At 36.7% G+C, this 20,614-nt stretch overlaps 1 protein-coding gene across 1 annotated transcript in view; it reads left to right on the forward strand.

Moving 5' to 3' along the window:
• Positions 1-20,127: 20,127 nt before the first annotated feature.
• Positions 20,128-20,614, forward strand: part of LOC149565468 (uncharacterized) — a 1,436-nt gene continuing 949 nt past the window's right edge. The window contains exon 1 of the mRNA XM_089816325.1: positions 20,128-20,614. This exon is cut by the window's right edge and continues 15 nt beyond it. Coding sequence (XP_089672451.1) covers positions 20,128-20,614 — 487 coding nt within the window.

The raw sequence follows: 20,614 nt of genomic DNA on the forward strand, positions 1-20,614 counted from the left end.
CAAGACTCTCAGCAAATCCCAAAGAAAATCACATGATGACAATCAAGAGAGTCATGAGGTATCTGAAAGGTACTGAAGACTATGGTTTATGGTACAAACTTTGAGGCAATTTAGACTTAAAAGTATTTACTAATGTTAATTGGGCAGAAAGTCTTGATGACAGAAAAAGCACTGGTGGTGGAGCATTCTTTCTTGGTAAAAGACTAGTATCTTGGACAAGAAAGAAGCAAATTGTACTTCTCAATCCATAGTAGAGGTAGAATATGTAGCAATAATAGTCAATTGCTCTAACATTGTTTGGTTCAAACAACTGTTGGAAGGAATGAAGGTAGAAATCACAAATCTAGTTGTTATATATTGTGGTAACACTAGTGTAATCAACATATCAAAGAATCTAGTGATGCATTCCAAAATAAAGCATATTGCTATAAAATATCACTTCTTAAGAGAATTCGTGCAAGATAAAGAAGTTATATTGGAATATGTGAATACAAAGGAATAGATTGCAAACATATTCACCAAGCCATTACCTAAGGATGCATTTTTGTATCTAAGAGGTAAGCTAGGGGTCATTCCCCTATCTGAAATTCACTAAATGAAGTTTAGTGAATGCATCAACCTGAACCTGTTGAAGATCAATCAGTTGGTGTTGAATAGACAAGGGCATAGTGTAGATGAATCAGTACTTAAAGTACATTGGAATTTACAGAGTTATTGTCTTTGGCATATGTTGTCAAAGAGGGAGAAATTTACTATCATATCTTTGAGAAATCTTTGGAACTAGTATAAAGTTAGAAACCGGAGAGGGAGAAGTTCTCTGAAAGATAAAGTATGGTGAAAGAGGTAGAATGTTCTAAACAAACTTGGTAACATTTGTTATAGACATAATTCAATCAAACAAAAAAGCTCATACTGATAGAGAGAGTTCTCTAATCCAAAATTTCATTGTGCTATAGCATGATGTGTTTCCATCAATGCCAAAGAGGGAGATTGTAGGATAAAACTGATTAATTATTATGTGTTGTCTTTGATGTTACACAAATGTCATAGTCATTATCAGTTAGTATATACCAAGCTCACTTGGGCAATAAAGATAGTTCTCAATGTCTACCAAGCATTCCTATGTTTGCCTAGTTCAGAAGGTAGTGTCTACCGAGTTCACTTAGGCATCAAAGGAAAGTTGCAAAAAGAGAGTGTTAACTGGGCTCACTCGGGTAACAAAGACAAGATGGATGGAACCAGTGCTAATCGAGTTCACTTGGTTGCCAAAGGATTATCATAAGTTTATAGTGTTAATCGAGCTTCTATTGGCTAATGAAGAAAATCACTTCAGAGTTAGTTTCTACCGAGCAAGGTTGGCTAGCAAAGGATTTTTCTATTTTGTTGTATTGAGATTAATTGATCTATCTATTGATTCCAGCCAACTGAGGTGGTGAATATTGATTATTGTAAGTTGTATTTGAGCCAACTTGACAAAGTGAAAGGTATAAGTATAAGGTCAAGTTGTGATTTCAAAGAGTGGAAGAAAGTGTGCAAGTGAGTGCAAGAGAATTTGTGAATTATGGTGATGTGATTGAAGATCTATTAGTAAGTAGAAGAGGCAAATTTGAAGGATAAGCAGAATATCCTTGTGGTGCAGCAAAGTCATAATCAATCAAGAAGGATCAAGTACAAGCTAGAATAGAGATCTAAAGTCAGCAATCAAGTTGCATTCAAATTAGTTCAACTCATTGTTACTCTCTAACCATTGTAGCAGTGCTCTAAATCTCTTAACAGAGTTGGCTTAATAGCTATTTGCAAATCCTCTAACAAGGTGGCAATTCCATTGAATTATTTTCAAAGATCTCTAACCAAGCCAATCCTAATAGGGTGATTAAATCCTTTAACAAGGTCACACCTAACAGTGTGTTTTGTAACCTTTAACAAGGTTGGCTCCTAACAAGGCTCACTTCAGAAGAGTGAAAATTAGTGACTAGTTTCTATCGGTGGTTTTTCCCAAATTAGGTTTCCACATTAAATCTTGGTTTCAAATGTGTTCATGCTATTTCTTTTATGTGTTTTCAACTAAGTTAAAGTAATGGTAATCTTAGATAACATCTAATGATTCTTAAGTTAATCTTTTACCGACCTAAACCAATTACTACCGAGTTACTACATTTTGTGTGTTTACCAAGTTTCAGCAATATTTAGTTATTTGTTTTCATTTTGTACTGACATTGAAAGGGATATGGGATTTATTTTTTTAGTAACTAATTTACCCCTCCCATCTCAATTACTCCTCTTATATTTCAAACAAAATGTATGTACAACAGTGAGAGGATAAGAATGCAAAGGTGTATCTCATAAAGAGATGTAGTAGGCAACATGTGCTCAATTGAAGTGGAAACTATTGTGTTGTCAACATGACAACTCATATAAATATGCAAACTCCTAGGTATCTACATGACAACTAATATGCTAATGTATTAACCTAAGTAAACATAAGTAAAGTGTAAATAGTAAATACTTATTTACATCAACAATTTCAAAGAATCCAAAATTTGAGTTTTGATTAATTATCATCTTTTCTTTTAAATTGGTAAGGTCGAGGCCTTCACTAAAAGGATATTATGGAGTGTTTATATTATTTATATAATATGATTGGACTTGTGATGAATTTTAGTCCTATAAGCTTCATTCTACCACCTAGTTAACTTTCAGTTTTTTGGTTGGGTTATTATGCTCATTCTAGCTAATGCAAAAATGGTGTCTTGCTTGTCTTGATTATGTCACTTCTTGAAAGGGTGTTCATATCCAAAGTGCCCTTTCAAAGTAAATAGGATAAGGTCCTTGGTAACACTCCAATTCACTATATCATATAGTTAAGCACTATAATTAAAATCAGATGGATTTGGCTTCATTATAATTCAAAATTCTTTTAGTTTTATTTTATTACCATTTGTTTTAGTTTTACTGGATCATCTGAGCTCTACACTAACAACATGTCTAATAACAAGATGTTGAGTCTCTTAATTGGTGGTAATATATGGGAGCTCTTTATTTTTGGTAATTAAACTTTATTATTTTCTTTGATATTGAAGGGTCCTTGTTTTAACTGTCCTGAATCAATTGAACTATTGAGTAAGATTCTAGTTAATGCTCTAACAAAATGTTTACCTTGGAGAAATGGGTGTTATGGCTTTTTGTTTGACAGGTTTCTTTAGTGTTGATAGATTTTTATATTTAGAAATCATAATATAACTTGGGCCATTCTCCATGCTAGTATTGTTCAGGAAGGATGTTAGATGGGAATATTACTTCCACCTGGAATTATGTATTACTCTCCATTGATAAAACTTTGTAATGTTGTTTATCAACATAAAAAATATAAAATGTAATGGATCTAATTCTTCATTTTGTAAATGGAGGTATGCCCCCTTCAAGACCCTTTTTAGGGCATTTATACTTTTTCATAAGATTTTGGCCCTAGACTACACCGGGGGTTTTCATAACCCCATTCTTTTTCCCTGGTGCCCGAACTTGAACAAGGTAAAATTTAAATATTTCTAAAAATTAATAAAATGGGTATTTTCCTCTTGTTGATTAAAAAATCACATACAATTAATAATTACTGTTAAGTTTCAGGATTTGCACCCTTTACTAAACTGGAAACGTTTAGTAATCCTTACTTAACATGGGATTCATTTCACTATGTAAGACTGGATAACGAAACGAAACCTCTAGATTCTAGGCCGGCTCCTATTGAATCTTTTAGTAATAACCTCTAAAACTTAAAGAAAAAACTTGAGGGGAAAGTGAAGAAAATGCAAAAAATAAACCTAAAACCTAAAGCTTAGACTAAGAAAAAGAGGTGATACACCAAAGTGATTATGAAGACCTGAATACACTTGATAGAGAGGATTATATAGCTCTGAGAAATACACATAAAGCACGACTTCCTGTAAAGGCTTGCACAAATGATTTATAACAAGGTTTCAGCATTGAAACTACAAAAAATGAGGATAAACTAATACCTCACTTTGATTAATTTCACATAAAAACACAAATTATAACCTGCAACCAAACTTACTTTTCTACACAAAGGTGCTGGAATGAGAAAGAAAGACAAGGAATAATGAAAACATTCATAGGTTATCCTATCAAATCATTTGAAAATGCACACAGAGTTTGCAGAAAGAAAGAAGGCTTAATAATGAACACCAAAAATAGCATAATCACCCTTGTTGTCACTTGTATTGTATCTCCAAAAATGAATTACAGACTTTGCAAATACAATCTAGGACTCAGAAGTAGTCATAGAAACTGTATGCATAAAATCAGAACCTCTTACAATGAGTTAAAAAACTCATACTTATGCACCTTTCACCCAACTGCATTTTGAAAGCCATAAATGCTGGGTCGGATTCAGCCCCAAAGGCCAAACTTGAGTCCTTGAAAAGACTTCAAATAGGTGTACAAAATAGCCCAAAAGGCATGGTTTGATAATATCATCAACTGCCCCTCATAAATGCAGTTATATCTCCAAGAAAACTCTCAAAAGTCTCTAGAATGCAATAACTTCCCTTTAAAGACAAAATCCTCACCTTAAGACTCAATATTTAGTCATAATGATTTGCAAAATATCTATTTTTTAACCCTTTTAAAAGAGAATTAAATATTTATTTCTTTGCCCAATAATAAATATTAAATCATTTATATTCCATAAAATACAAGACATTTGATATTTATTAAATAATAATTTATTATAATATAGTTTGTTCCTTTTGTTTTAATAAGTATTAATTATTTCATATAAAATATTTAAGTGATAATAGTTAATCACTCAATATTTTATTAGAATAATTAGTATTTATTAAAATAATGAGAATGAATTATATTATAATAATTTAATTTTGCAAGAAATAAATGCCTAATTTCAAACCTTTTAAAAGAATTATAAAAAACAACAAAGCTTTTGCAAAAATTAAAACAAGTGTTGAGTCTTAGGGTAAAAAAAAGGTCTTTGTTTTAAAACATTACAAAACCCATAACATGGGCGCCAAAGCTTGCAAAAAATGGAGAACTTAAAACAAATAAGGTAAAAATCCTTTCCTTTAAAAACTCAAACTTCAAAATTTCCTTCAAAATGACAAAGGGCATGCAAAAATATTGAAGTTCACATAATCATATTCTAGAGTTTTTTAGTGTTGAAGAGGAGTGAGGGTTTGAGGAAATCTACATGGATGGTGCTTTGCATCTGGTCTTACTATTGTTCCATGAATGTGAGTCTTCAAGTTTTCCATGGGAGGAATGATAGAGGTATGCCTGCTACTGTTACATACGATTTTTCCCCCTGAATGAGCTTGTAAGTTGCATTTTTAAGAACCCGAATGGGGTTTATTGCTTGCCGCCATGTGATTATGAAAGGTAGTTCGATGCCTTTTCAGTTGTTTGAAATATCTCTATTGGCTACCATTGTTGAGGGATCTTGCTACATATATTGTAATCACTAATGAATTTACAAGGGTTGTTGCTTCTTTTCAAATCCGAGCTACTCCCAACACTTGGGTCAAATTACTCGATCATTGCTACACCCACTGTTACCAACGAAGGTCATTTTCCCTGATAACACCATTATCTATTGGTCTATTCAAGTATTCTAGTGTTGAAATATTTCTCATTGATTGATGTCGGGTTTCTTAGGATATATGCTAAATTGAAGGATGTTGCTATGTATCTTATGCATCTGTTGGTTATAAAAGAAGTCACCTTTGTTATTGAGGATCTTCTTGTTGAAAATGAGTCTGAACTTACTATCCACCTTTTCCTCCAAACTTATAATTGCAACAGCCTACTCTTAATGTATTATCCCTGTCATATCCCGCTTTATGCTTTGCACCAAAATGAGCATCTGTGTATCTCTGTACTTTAGCTGGAACCACAATTTTGACAATAGGATTCATACATTTATTTATAATTTTTGAAGTATCACCAATTGGTCCACATATGTGAGTAAATGCATAGGACAAACTGGTGCTTTTATTTCATCATATTTTATCGCATTGGCTCTATTCTGAGAAGGTACTCCCTAGTTTTGTTCAATGATGTTGATTCCTTCATTGTTTATAACAGCCTCAAAAAAAAATGAAACTCCATATAATGCTACATTTTAAAGTCCACATCAGATCACAGTGTGCAATTATATTGTTATCCATTTTGAAACACCACTGGTTCTCATTTTAACCAAGGCTTTCAGAACTGACTGTGATGCCTGACTATTGTTACACATGAGTTTCATACTATTTTATCTTCTCGTAGTCAGTTATTTAGATCCTATAACAGCCTCCTGAGTATATTTCAAACCTTGTCACTAATAATAGCGACCTATCATTTTTCTCATTGCTGAAAGGCATTTAATTAAGATCTGTCCCTGTTAGCAAGAAGGCAGAGCACCATTTGAACTAAGTAAAGGTTTGTTTTAAACTTTTTATATACCATCTTTGATCATTGTAATAGAACTAAATTTATCCTTTTCCTTGTTAATGCTCAGCTACATGTAAAATTTGCTGAAAACTTGAATGTTCAGTTTTGTATATTTATTAGTAATCCATTTTCCAATAGATAACTAATTCTCTTTGTTGCACCAATATCAAAAATAGCTTCTTTTACTGTCTTCTTTGTTTTGTAAATTATTACAAGAAAATTTAGATGCTAAGAATTATCCGAATACTCATTGTCTTTGCATGCTGAAATGATGTTCTCTTGACTATTAGGATATTCTGAATTTCATGTGATATTTAGGCTATCCTTCATGAGGTTTGAGCACAGGCTCGTGACACTCATAAATGATTTTATCTCTCTCAACACTAAATTTCAATATCACTGCTTACTTTTCATTCATGATGAAATGCATTGATAGATAACTATGTAGTCGTAGAAATCGGTAGTCATTGCTTAGATCCTTTGGGATCTAACATTAGTTGCTTTTATGTTTTGCAGATGCTGGAGATCATGGAGCTCGAAGTTGGACGAATGCGGCAAGGAGAGAATTCATAACCAGTCAAAGCAACAAGCAATGCTTGGTTATCTCTACTGGTTATATATATATATATATATATATATATATATATATACATATATATACATATATACATATATATACATATATACATATATACATATATATACATATATACATATATACATATATATACATATATACATATATACATATATACATATATACATATATATACATATATACATATATATACATATACATATATATATATATATATATATATATATGTATATATATGTATATATGTATATATATGTATATATGTATATATATGTATATATATACATACATGTGTGTGTGTGTGTGTGTGTGTGTGTGTGTTCGTGTATTTCTTGATGAAAGAAACCTAGTAGTTATACTCACAACCTGTGTGAGATCTTCCATATTTAGCACATCAACGCTTTCATACTTTGTAAAAATGAAAATTGTACATATCAGTTGATGATCTATACAATGAACATTATATCTCTTTTGCTCATGATTTCATTTATGATTGCAAAAATGATGGAATATAAATGAATAGAAAAAGTATGCTTTCCTTCTACATGTTACTTGGAGTGAAATTTTCAGCATGTGTAAAAGTTTTGGTAACATTTTTGGTGACTTCTTCTGTTTGTCTGCCTGCTTGACACTTGACCAGTTTGCTCTTATTCAAGGGGCATAGAGTTTGATTATTCATTCCTAGCACCTAGATCTGACACAAGGTGACTTCTAAAGTTGCTGGTTCAGTTTTGAATGCATGCACGTGAGTTTAGTAAGACCTAAAACTCTTATTAAATTGACGGATATGCAGGGTCAGAACTCAAGTATTAACTTTAGGAGTCAAAATCGTCATAGTCGACCATTTGGTTTGAGTATGGGTGAATGTGTGGGTTTGAATGAATGCATGTATGCAGCATATGCATGGGTATGCAGATATGTATGGCTGGCAGCCGGACATTTATTTGCAGCGATATATATGTGTGTATGTATGTGTATGTTGGATATGTGTATGTGTTTAAGCACACATATTTATGCATGCATGAATGAAATGAGAGGATGTGACGGCTCAACAACATAAACCAACAACTTAACTTAACTAAAATACAAACAAAATAGGAAGTTAACCTAGAACAGAAACTAAACTAAACTAAATGCAGATGCACTTATTGAAAACAAGGGAAACTAACTTAGTATGTACAAAGTAGGACTGAAACTCATACCTCAAAACATGGTTTGAGGTGAATCTTGTTCATAGGGATTGGTAGGATGTCTCCTTCCATGGTAGCTAGTTGGTAAGCATTATGTTGTTTACATTCAGTAATCTGAAATGGCACAACCCACATATGATCAAACTTATTGTGCTGGCCGAGCCTACTCTTGAGAATATCCCACTTCAGTACCATGTCAGTAACATGGAATTCTTGAGCTCGAGCTCTTTTATCAAAGCTCCTCTTTATCTGCATTTTTTGATATTCCATGGTTTCGATGGCTTTTTTCCTAGTTTCTTCCAGCTCCATCAATTGGGCACACCGCACTAGCATAGGGTCACCTTCCTCAAATAGAACTAGTTGTGTAGCAAGATCAAGCGCTGGTAATTCTATCTCAATTGACAATCTGGCCTCTTTCCCATATACAAGCCTATAAGGCAAGTTTCCAATGACTTGCTTTAGGGTGATCCTGTCAACCCATAAGGTGGCTTTCAATTTTGAATGCCAATATCTCTGATTCTCTTGCAAATTGTGCTTGATGATTCTTATAAGGTTCTTGTTGGAAGACTCTGCTAATCCATTTCCCTATGGGTAATAATTAGAGCTCATGCTAAGATATATTCCATGATTAAAAGCCCAATTAGTGACTTTCATTCCAATGAAAGCAAGTGCATTATTAGAGATAATGGAATATGGTACTCCAAATCTATTCACAATGTCATCATAAAAGCTTAGGACTGTTGTTTCATTTGCATCCTTTAATGTCATTGCTTCAGTCCAGCATGTGAAATAATCAGTGGCTGTAATGATCCACTTGTGACCTGCACTTGATGGAGGGTTAATGGCCCCTATAAAATCAATGCTCCATTTCTAAAAGGGTTGTTCTATCTTAATTGGCCATAAGGGCAAAGCTGGCAGCCTCTCTTTTCCTGTAAAGATGGCACATTTAGCACATTTTCTGACATGTGCATGATAGTCTTTAAACAAATTAGGCCAATAATAGCTAGCTCAAAGAATCTTATAGGCTGTTGTCCTAGGGGAAAAATGTCCTCCTGAATTCCCATCATGAAATTCATGCAATATCTGAGCAATTTGATCTGAATCTATGCATTTGAGAAGGACTCCATTGAAGTCTTTCCAGTATAAAGTGTCATTAATTAACACAAAAGGGACTAATTGCAAGCGATAATATCTTCACTTTGCTCGATCTAAGGTGGCTGGACATTGACTGGTTTTCAAAAAATGTATCATATCCTATAACCAGCTTGTTGTTCTATCATTGTTTCCAGTAGCACCGATCAGTAAAATAGCATTTGCTTGCTCCTCAAGCTCTAAAATATCCTTATCTGCAATTTTCTCACACAATCCATTTCCTCTAACTAGCTTGGTTATCTGGATATCTACGTCATACTCCATGACGCGTGTGATCCAAGCAGCGCGCTTCTCATTCAAGTCATTACTCAAGAGGAACTCTTTGACACTTGGATGTGTGATACGCAAAATGACCATGTTATGCGTCAACAAGTGCCTGAATTTCTTAAGGCTTTTTACAATAGCAAGGACATGTTTCTCAACGAAACTATACCTTTGCTCATATTCTTTGAGTCCTTTGCTAAAGAATGCGATTGGTTGTTCCAATCCCTCTGCATTTTTTTGTATCAGCATGGCTAAAATCACATCTTAACCACCATATGCATAAAGAATGAAATCCTTACCAAACTCAAGATTGATTAGGATGGGTGTTGTTGCTAATGCATCTTTAATGGCCTAAAAATTCTCTTTGGCTTCCTTTGTCCATGCAAAAAATACATTCTTTTTAAGCATGGTTGTTAATGGCTTGAGGAGAGTTGTGATGTCAGGCAGAAATCTCCATACAAAATTAATGCGGCCAATAAAACTTTGAAGGCCTTTCTTGTGTTGTGGTAGAGGCAGCTCCAGAATCGCTGCAACTCGTTCAGGGTCTACCGTGATGCTTGACTTAGATACAATGTATCCAGGTAATTTCCCCTCACGCACAGAAAATATACTCTTTTTGGGGTTTAATAATATGCCAAACTTTCTATAGCGCTGAAAAATCTGTCTTAGGTGATCAATATGATCTATTGTTTTTTGTGAATAAACCATGACATCATCCAAATAAACCAAGATGAACCTATACATTAGATTACTAAAAGCCATTTCCATGGCTTTCTAAAAGGTTTCTCCAACATTGGACAACCTGAATGGCATTCTTTTGTACGCCATTGTTCCCCACTTTGTTGTAAATGTTGTTTTGAATTGATCTTCTTCCTTTACCAGGATTTGATTATAACCTAAATAGCCATCCAACAAAGAGAACCTTTTAGCCCCTGACACACATTGTAATATATGTTCCATGGATGGAAGTAGATGTCTATCCTTAAATGAGACTCGATTCAAGTCTCTGAAATCCACATATAGCCGTAATTCTCCATTCTTCTTCCTTACCGGGACCAAATTTGCAACCCACCTTGTGTCTTTGATAGGAAAAATTATCTTACTTTTGATTAGCCTAAACATTTCCTTCTACATCAAAGGTTCCAGTTTAGGATTGATTGGCCTTTGCTTTTGCCGAACTGGCTTAGTTGTTGGTTCCAGCTCTATTGTATGTTGTACAAGTCCTGGATTGAAACCTTTTAAATCGATGTATTGCCAAGCAAAGACATCACTAAATTCTTGGAACAAATGAAGAAAAGCTTCTTTTTCTTTAGCTAAATTTACTTCGCCAAATTTTATGCATTTACCCGATGCAATTTCCAGATCTGCATACTAGTTTTCTTTGACTAGCAAGTTGGCCTTTCCAAGTTTCAGCTGATCATCGGAATTAAAAATGCTTTCCAGCATTACTAAACCCTTTGGCAACTTGTTGTTTTTCAATTGTATCACCTGATCGCCATACTGGTCTTTATATCTCTGCTGGTTAGAATTGGCAAAAATGTCTTCTTCCAGAAAAAATTGCAGAATTTGTTCATCGCTATCAAAAACTTGCCAACTAACATCATTATTAGGAACTGAAGGCCTGGTAATAATTCTAACATGCTGCTGATCAGTATGCACTGAAACATTTTTAAGAATATCATATTGGGCTCCTATAGATGCGGGTCTATCAACATGCTAGGTTTTGTTTCTAGGAATAGCTAGTATATTAAATGCATCAAAGTTTTCAAGTAAATCCCAAACACGATGTCTATAAGACTTTAGAATGTCATTTTTTGCAGCATTCAGACATTTGATTTGATTAACTACCAATTCACTATCACCATACACCCTCAAGCACTTAATATCACATTTTCTTGCCCATTCTAATCCCTGAATTAACCCTTTGTACTCTGCTATATTATTGGTACAAGAAAAGTTGAATCTGAAAGCGGCATAGTACCTATCATTATCAGGTGAAACTAACATGACGCCTCCACTAGCACCTTGTCTACCCCTTGAACCATCAAAAAATATGCTCCATAGCTAATCTTGGGACTCCCCCAATTGATTTGCAGGTTTTACCAGATTGGGAATAACATCATTTTGATCATGTATAATATAGGTCCCTAAGTTAGCACTCGTCATATGATAAAACTGGTTTTCATAGGTTTGACTTGATGCCCATTCATCAAGAAGAATATTTGGGACACTATCTAGCTAGCTTCGATTTTCAGCAGCTATATGATATTCTACTTGATCAAATGCAAGCAGGTTTGCATTGATAGAACTGGGAACATAAGGCTCTATGTGGTTTTTTGCAAGTAACTCAGATTTAATCGTTACTTTTGTGCCATATCTAGTCCTAAAAAGCATGTGGGACCAATCGGATGACAAATAACCACCAATATTTGTAATGAAATCTCTAGACAAATAGATGGCAAAGTACGGAGGTAAGTCTATAACATAGATATCCTGCTGAATGGAAAAATTAGGATAAGCATGAAGGGTAACACTTGCATCTCTAATCATGCCTATAGTACCTACCAATGTCCCATCAAGTTGAACAACACCTCTTTCAATGGGCTGATATTTCAATCCTAACTAGTCAGCTATCTTTTTTGGCATGACTGAGCTTATAGCTCCACTATCTACCATACAGTTATGGACTAATTTATTGCCAATGATCAAGGAAAGATAGAAAGGAGGTAGTTTTATTACCTTATTTGGCTCCTTGGCAATTTTGTTGCTACCCACCACTCTTGCTGGTTCATCCATCACCCTTGTGGGATTTGCTTCATCCAAGAGAGCCTTTTGCAAGATATCCGCTTGACCAGAAATAGCCAAAGTCTCCCACATTGACATAGACATGTTCATCTTCTTCATGTTCTCCACGATATTAAATGGTGCAGCAAAGTGTGATTTCTGATGTGCTTTAACAGTACCATGCTTCGCCGGCTTGTGAACGATTTCCTTGGTGACAGGGATGTGAGTGTCTCCCACCGTATTTGTAGCACTTGGTGATGGCTCAGTTGTATCTGATAGTTTAACCTTATTTTTTGTTTTCTCTGCTTCAAGGGCTCTTTTCTTAGCTCAGGTATTTGCTGATACTGGTGAGTCATTATTAACTGCACAAAACTCATCTTTCTGCCAGTTGAGGAAAGCGATTTCAAGAGTAGGTGCATCATGTTGCTATTCAGATGCATCATTAGTGACATTTTGTTGTCCCATAACTGTATTTTGCACCATTAATGCCTGATTTATTACTCCATTCATGCATGTGGCCTGATTATGTGGTTCACTACAGGGGTAACACCACTCAAAATCTGTTGCAAGATTATTTTGCATGGGCACTATATCTCTTACTGGATTTGCAGCATTAAGAGGGATTGGGTTATAAGGTCGGAAAGGCCTTTGATTGATATTCTACCTATAACCCATTGCATTGCCTTGAAACGATTGTCTATTTCCTTGTGCCTGACCTTGATTTTGCTGCTGGTAAGGTGGGTTTACAACTGGATTCTGCTGTTGGTAAGGTGGCCTAGGCTAGAACTGCTGCTTTTTTAGATTAACCAGCTCATTACTAAAAGTTTGCATCATATTTTTGATGTTGAGCTTACTATTCTTAATCTCCTACAGCTCTTGTGAAGGGCCTGTAGTACCTGAAGGGCCTAGCACAGTAATTTCTTGGTTGGGAATAGCAGGTAACTGGTTAAATGGTGGAATTGCCAATGGTATATTTGGGTGAATGTCTGAAAAAATAGGCATTGGAGGCCTAGGGGCTATTTTACTAGCCTGGATAAGACTATTTTCAGCTCTAATGGTGATATCATAAGCTTGAGGCAGCGAAACACCTCCCATAGATTGAATCATTACTGATATATCACTATTTAAGCTTCTCAAATAATAAAGAAAAGCATGATCAACTAAAGGTCTTACTGTAATGGGTATTCTAGTCTAGGTCCCTGTTGTGGTGCCTGCTTTATGGTTGTGAGCTGCTCTACCAGTGACAAGAAGTCAGACTTGTCCTCAAAATGTCTTCTCAAAGCATCACCCAAAGCATCCCATGAGCCTATGGAACCAACAGTTAGACTTCTGAACCACTGTAGTGCTTTCCCCTTTAAAGACACTGCCAGTAATTTAGTAGCAACATCTTCCTTTGTAACGTGATGTATGTTGCAAAAAGTAACAACATCCCTTATCTTCTCATAAGCTGTAGTCTAGTTTTCTCCAGTAAAATCTGGCAAACTCTTCAATGTTGCAAGTGGTATATTGTGATGTTGACAAAAGTTCAAGGGACTCCCTTGATTAAAAGGTACAAAAGTGTATGTCCTTGCCATTTGTGGGGGTTACTACACTGGTTGCTATTGTACAGGTTGCTATTGTACAGGAACACTTTGCTGAAAGCTCGTATTTATTGTATTAGCTGGTATAAAACTAGTGCTTGCTAAATTTGTAGTTGAATCAACAACTATGTCAAATGATTCAGCACTAACTGATGGACTTGTTGAATGCCTGACTTTCCTTTGACATGTTCTGTTGTACACCTGAAGACCAGGGGCTGAAAGTTGCCTTCTTGATGCTGGCTTCATTCTAGCAATACTCCTTCCATGTCTTTTTGGAGTTTCTAGCTGTAGATATTCAAAAGAATCAAAACTCTGTGTTTGTATCTTTCTCATAAATTGATCATCTCCTATTTGTTGGTTGAAAAATGACTTTCAGTTGTACCAGCATAGTTGGAAAATGCATTGAGTCCCACTAGGCATGCCAAAACTATTAAGTTTTAGGATTTGCACCCTTTACTAAACTGGAAATGTTCAGTAATCCTTACTTAACATGGGATTCATTTTGCTATGTGAGACTAGATAATGAAATGAAACCTCCAGATTCTAGGTCGGCTCCTATTGAATCTTTCAGTGATAACCTCTAAAACTTAAAGAAAAACTTGAGGGGAAAGGGAAGAAAATGTAGAAAATAAACCTTAAACCTAAAGCTTAGACTAAGAAAAGGAGGTGATACACCAAAGTGATTATGAAGACCCGAATACACTTGACAAAGAGGATTATATAGCTCTGAGAAATACACATAAAGCACGACTTCTTGTAAAGGCTTGCACAATTGATTTATAACAAGGTTTTAGCATTGAAACTACAAAAAAGGAGGATAAACTAATACCTCACTTTGATTAATTTCACATAAAAACACAAATTATAACCTGCAAGCAAACTTACTTTCTACACAAAGGTGCTAGAATGAGACAAAAAGACAAGGAATAGTGAATGCACACAGAGTTTGCAGAAAGAAAGAAGGCTTAATAATGAACACCCAAAATAGCATAATCACCCTTGTTGTCACTTGTATTGTGTCTCCAAAAATGAATTACAAACTTTGCAAATACAGTCCAGGACTCAGAAGTAGTCACAAAAACTCTATGCATAAAATTAGAACCTCTTACAATGAGTTAAAAAACTCATACTTATGCACCTTTCACCCAATTGCATTTTGAAAGCCATAAACGTTGGGTCAGATTCAGCCCCAAAGGCCAAACTTGAGTCCTTGAAAAGATTTCAAACAGGTGTACAAAATAGCCCAAAAGGCATGGTTTGATAATATCATCAACTGCCCCTCATAAATGCAGTTATATCTCCAAGCAAACTCTCAAAAGTCCCCAAAATGCAATAACTTCCCTTTAAAGACAAAATCCTCACCTTTAAGACTCAATATTTAGTCATAATGATTTGCAAAATATTTTTTTTTTAACCCTTTTAAAAGAGAATTAAATATTTATTTCTTTGCCCAATAATAAATATTAAATGATTTATATTCCGTAAAATATAAGGTATCTGATATTTATTAAATAATAATTTATTATAATATAGTTTGTTCCTTTTGTTTTAATAAGTATTAATTATTTCATATAAAATATTAAAGTGATAATATTTAATCACTCAATATTTTATTAGACTAATTAGTATTTATTAAAATAATGAGAATGAATGATAATTGGTTGGCTCTGGAACGGTGGGAAGGTTAGCGTGCCTGCGGGCGTTCTTTTTGCTGGTGTGCAAGGTGTTTGCTCCTCTCGCTCGTGGGTTTGGGCTTTGTGTTGGGCTTGACTCTCTCCTTCTGTGTGGTGAGTACAAGCTCATGACAGTGGGGGATTGAGGGGCATTCGCCCCTTCTTTTCCTTGGCTGGAGTGCTAGGCCCAGGCTCGGGTGAATGGGGGATCTAGGGGTCGCCTTTCTTTAGCCTTCGGGTGTAGATCTAGTGATGGGAGAACTTGGTCCAGGGATGCATGATAGTAGCAAAGATAAGAAGGTTAAATCCCAATTGAACGATGGAGAGTCCTCCTCTAATGGAATGCTTCGACTTCAAAAAATTAATGGGTGTCTACAGAAAGCTGAGGTTCATCCTATTCTTATAATTCAACCTGAACAGGTTGCAGAGGATGTCGAGTACTGGAATAATCATGCTCTCATATGCAAATTTTTGGGCCTTCGCCTTTCATTGCCAGTGCTAGATTCTTGGGCTCGCCGAGTGTGGAATCTAGAAGGAGATATGGAGATCTTGTTAGCAGCTAATAACTACTTTATGGTTATATTCTCTTGCATGTCGGATAGGAACAAGGTATTCAAAGGCGGCCCTTATTTTTTTAACCAGATGGGGCTATTTATCAAGCCATGGCACTCGGGCTTTAATTTTGCAGAGGAGATCCCCTCTTGGGTGCCAGTCTAGGTTCGCTTGCCAAGACTTCCATTGGAATTCTGGAGGGAGGATATTCTTCACTCAATTTCGATGCTTCTTAGAAAACCTGTCAAATCTTCTACACAGATGCAAGATCGCAAGGTAATCTCTTTTGCTCGTATTTGTGTTGAAGTTGATTTGAATAATCCATTGCCAGATTATATAGAGATTTGTATGGGCGTTGTTTCTTGGATCCAACATTTGGATTATGAAACCCTCCCATTCAGATGCAGAATCTGCCATGAGTATGGACACCTACTACGTCGATGCCCCAGGTATAAGAATCCTTCCCTAGATGCTCCTGTCCCTCCTAGGGAGGACAAAGGAAAGGCTAAAGCTTCTAATGGACCGGTTGACAGTGAGGGATTTACTCAGGTTAAATCTCGCAACAAGGACAAAGGAAAGAGGAGAACCTGGACAGAAAGGCAGACCGATGACACTTTTAATAGGTTTGATGCTCTTGAGAACATGGACCAAGAGGAAGGTATCCCAGTTGAGCTCTCCCAGGAAGTCTTCATTCAATAAGAAAATCTCGAGGGAGACATGCAGAGAGAGGATCAGCCTCTTGGTACAGGGGATCTATAGGCTGAGCAGTTAGTTACTGATGGATCTCCTCTTGTTCAAAATATTGGGGATCTTTGTGGAAATTAGGGTCCACAGGGACCAATAGGGGTTTCCAATGTACCTCATAAGCCTAAAGGGGCATCTGATCTGGCTAAGAAGGCTTCTCTTGCTTTAGGAATTCAACAGAAGCCCTTCAAAAAGGGGCCTTTAGATAAACCAATAAAAAGTGGTAGGAAGACTGATCAGGAGAAAGTGAAGATAATGGGTGAAAATTTGGTGGAGTTTGGGTCGGTACGTCCCATTGATGCTCATTTCTCCCAACCCCATAAATGATTTTGTTATCTTGGAATGTAAGGGGGTTGAACGGCATCCCCAGACAAAAGGATGTTCGCAGATTAATTGAGTCTCAGTCTCCTGATATGGTTTTCATTCAGGAAACTAAGCTTTCTTTGGATGCTTTGGCTAAGTGTGTTGCGTATATTTGGCCCTATGGCTCTTGGTAGGGGGTGGGTGCCTTGAATAGTTCTGGAGGGGTGGCTTGCTTTTGGGACCCTAGGAAAGTTTCCCCTCTTTGGTGCTTCTCCAGTAGGTCATCCATTTCGTTGATAGCCACTAGTTGTGAGAATGGTGAAAGATGCTTCATATCCAACATTTATGCTCCTACAGACTTTGCAGGTAAAGCTCAGGTATGGGCTCATATTAGATTCATCCGATCCTTGGAACCCTTTCTTCCATAGATAATAGTAGGAGACTTCAATGCTATCCTTAGCTTGGAGGAAAAAAGGGGTGGGTTAGCAAAGCTAGATCAATCATCTAATCTGCTCAGAGATATGATTAGCTTATTACATCTCATTGATGTGAAGCCAAATAATGGAGTTTTTACTTGGAATAATCAGAGATACGGTGGCGAGGCTATCTTGGAAAGGCTTGATAGATTTTTGGTTTCAGGTTACTGGATGGACAACAGGTGGGTTACCAGTTCTGAAATTCTGGATTGGAGGGGATCAGATCACTGGCCTTTTAAGCTTTCCATCACTTCATGCAGGATCATCAGGAATCCCTCTTTCAAATTCCAGTTGATGTGGTTACATGACTCATCTTTACCTGATCTAATGGCCACCTAGTGGTATGAGGGTATGCCTGATCATGGTACGGCTATGTATACTTTTAGTAAGAGGCTTCAGCATGTGAAGTTTAGGCTTAAGAGATGGAATAAACATTGATTCGCCTACCTACAGGATCAAAAGACTACTGCTCAAACCAAGCTTGATATTATTACTCGACAGATTCAGGACCATGGGTTGAGTTCTGAGCTGAGTGGAGCTGAGACTTTAGCCCTTAAGGAGCTGAAAGAATGGGAGCTTCGGGAGGAGATTTTCTGGAAACAAAAATCTCGCATCAATTGGCTTCAGGAAGGGGATAGAAACATTTCTTTCTTCCACAACTCTATCAAGGCACGACGTCATGGGAATTCTCTTTGCTCTCTTGTTTTACCAGATGGAACTCGGATCTATTCTTGTGAAGCTATCTCGAGGGAAGCAGTTGATTATTTCTCTGATCTCTTTTCTAGAGAGGACTCTAGAGTTGGGCATCAGGAGCGTGACATTTTGGATTGCATCCCTCATCTTGTCTCTGCAGAAATGAATGAAGCCCTATTAGACCCTATCTCGCTTCTAGAACTAGAGAAGATTGTGTCTAATATGAAGAAGGGTAACGCCCCTAGTCCAGATGGGTTCCCAATTGAATTTTTCCAAGAATTATGGGAGATAATAAAGTTTGATCTTCTAGATGTGATCCAGGAATCACACAGGAATAAACAGATGTTGAAGTCTTTGAACTCAACCTTCTTGGCCCTCATACCTAAGAAGGAAGGGGCTGATAGGTTGGATCAATTCAGGCCCATAGCGTTGTGTAATGTGGTCTTTAAGATCATCACCAAGCTGATTGCAGAGAGGCTCAAACCTTTCCTCGGTTCTTTAATCTCTGTGGAACAGGGTGGCTTTATGGAGGGAAGACAAATTTTGGATGGAATTTTGATAGCATCTGAGGCTATCCACTCTATGGCCAACTCTAAGGAGAAAGCTATGTTTATAAAACTCGACATGGCCAAGGCCTATGATTGGGTGAGTTGGGATTTCCTTCATAAAATTCTTTTGAAGTTTGGATTTGTTGTGGAATGGGTTGATTGGGTTCTTAGCTGCGTGTCCTCAACCTCCTTCTCTGTTCTCATTAATGGAGAACCTTCTGAGCTCTTTGGTGCCTCTCGAGGACTCCGGCAAGGTGACCCTTTATCTCCTTACTTATTTATTATCATGGTAGAAGGACTTGGCAGATTTTTAAAAGCTCAGGTTCGACAGGGGTTTATCCAAGGGTGGAGTTGGAGTAATAACCTTCCTTCTTATTCCCACCTTCAATTTGTGGATGATATTGGACTGTTGGGCAGGGCTAGAATCAGCGAGGCAGTTAATATCAGGAAAGCTCTGGATATCTATTTGAAAGCCTCAGGTCATAAAATTAATGATAATAAGTCTTCTATCTATTTCTTCAACACTCCTAGGCTCATCCAAAACAAGATTGTTGGAATTCTTAGGTTCCAGATTGGCTCTCTCCCCTTAATGTATCTTGGGGTTCCTCTGTCCTTGGGTGCTCAACGGAGAGATTATTGGCAGAGGATTTTGGATAAAGTCAAAATTAAGGTTAGTCATTGGACTTATAGATGGTTATCTTTTGTTGGGAGAGTGGTTTTTCTTAAATCTGTGGTGTAGTCTCTTCCCATCTACAAGTGTGGTGTCTAGATTCCCCCTTCTAGTTTTGTTAATGATTTTGATGCTTTATCTTGTCAATTCCTTTGGTTCGTAAATTTGCTTTCCTCGAAGTGGAGTCTTTTTAAGTGGGAGACTGTGTGTAGGCCAAAGCATGCAGGTGGCCTCGGGCTTCGGGCGATGGACCTTGTTGTCACTGCACTAGCTGCCAAATTATACTAGCGTTGGTGTAACAGTCAAGATCAAGAGTGGGCCAAGATTATCACCCACAAGTACTTTCCTAGTGCAGATTGCTCTGAGGTGCCTTGTCTTCCTTTGGTGGGTAAAGGCTCCTATATTTGGAATACTCTCAAGAGGGGAGAAAAAATTATAATGGAGGGGCTCTTCTGGATTTGTAACAAAGGCTCGGAAACTCTTTTTTGGCAAGACTCATGGGATGGCAATCCTCCTATTCTTTCTAGTTATCCCCACCTTATCCCCCTCTCCCAATCATTTTCTAATGCTGGTTGGATTAAGGTGGAGCACTTTAAGACGGTTAAGAGCCTAGGACAGGTTGAGATTACCTGCTGGAAGGATCCCCAGGAGTGGCCAATGGATGGATCTATTGAAGACCGGACTCTCCTCTCTAGTGTTCTGGAGGGTAGAGTATGTAGCTCTCTCAATGGGAGGGACATTTTAGCTTGGGGTCCAAGTCCAAAAGGTAAATTCATAGTGGCTCAAGGCTTTGCGGTTCTTGATAGGAACCTTCACGTGCAGGCGGAACTGCACTGGTGGAAGAAAGCTTGGAATAGCTTTTCATGGCCCAAGTGTAACTTCTTTATATGGGTGTTGGCTCAGAAGAAATGCCTTACTTGGGAGA

Source organism: Cupressus sempervirens, chromosome 3 (genome assembly GCF_028749045.1).
Source record: "Cupressus sempervirens isolate cs-2001-9-10 chromosome 3, ASM2874904v1, whole genome shotgun sequence".
NCBI lineage: Eukaryota > Viridiplantae > Streptophyta > Pinopsida > Cupressales > Cupressaceae > Cupressus > Cupressus sempervirens.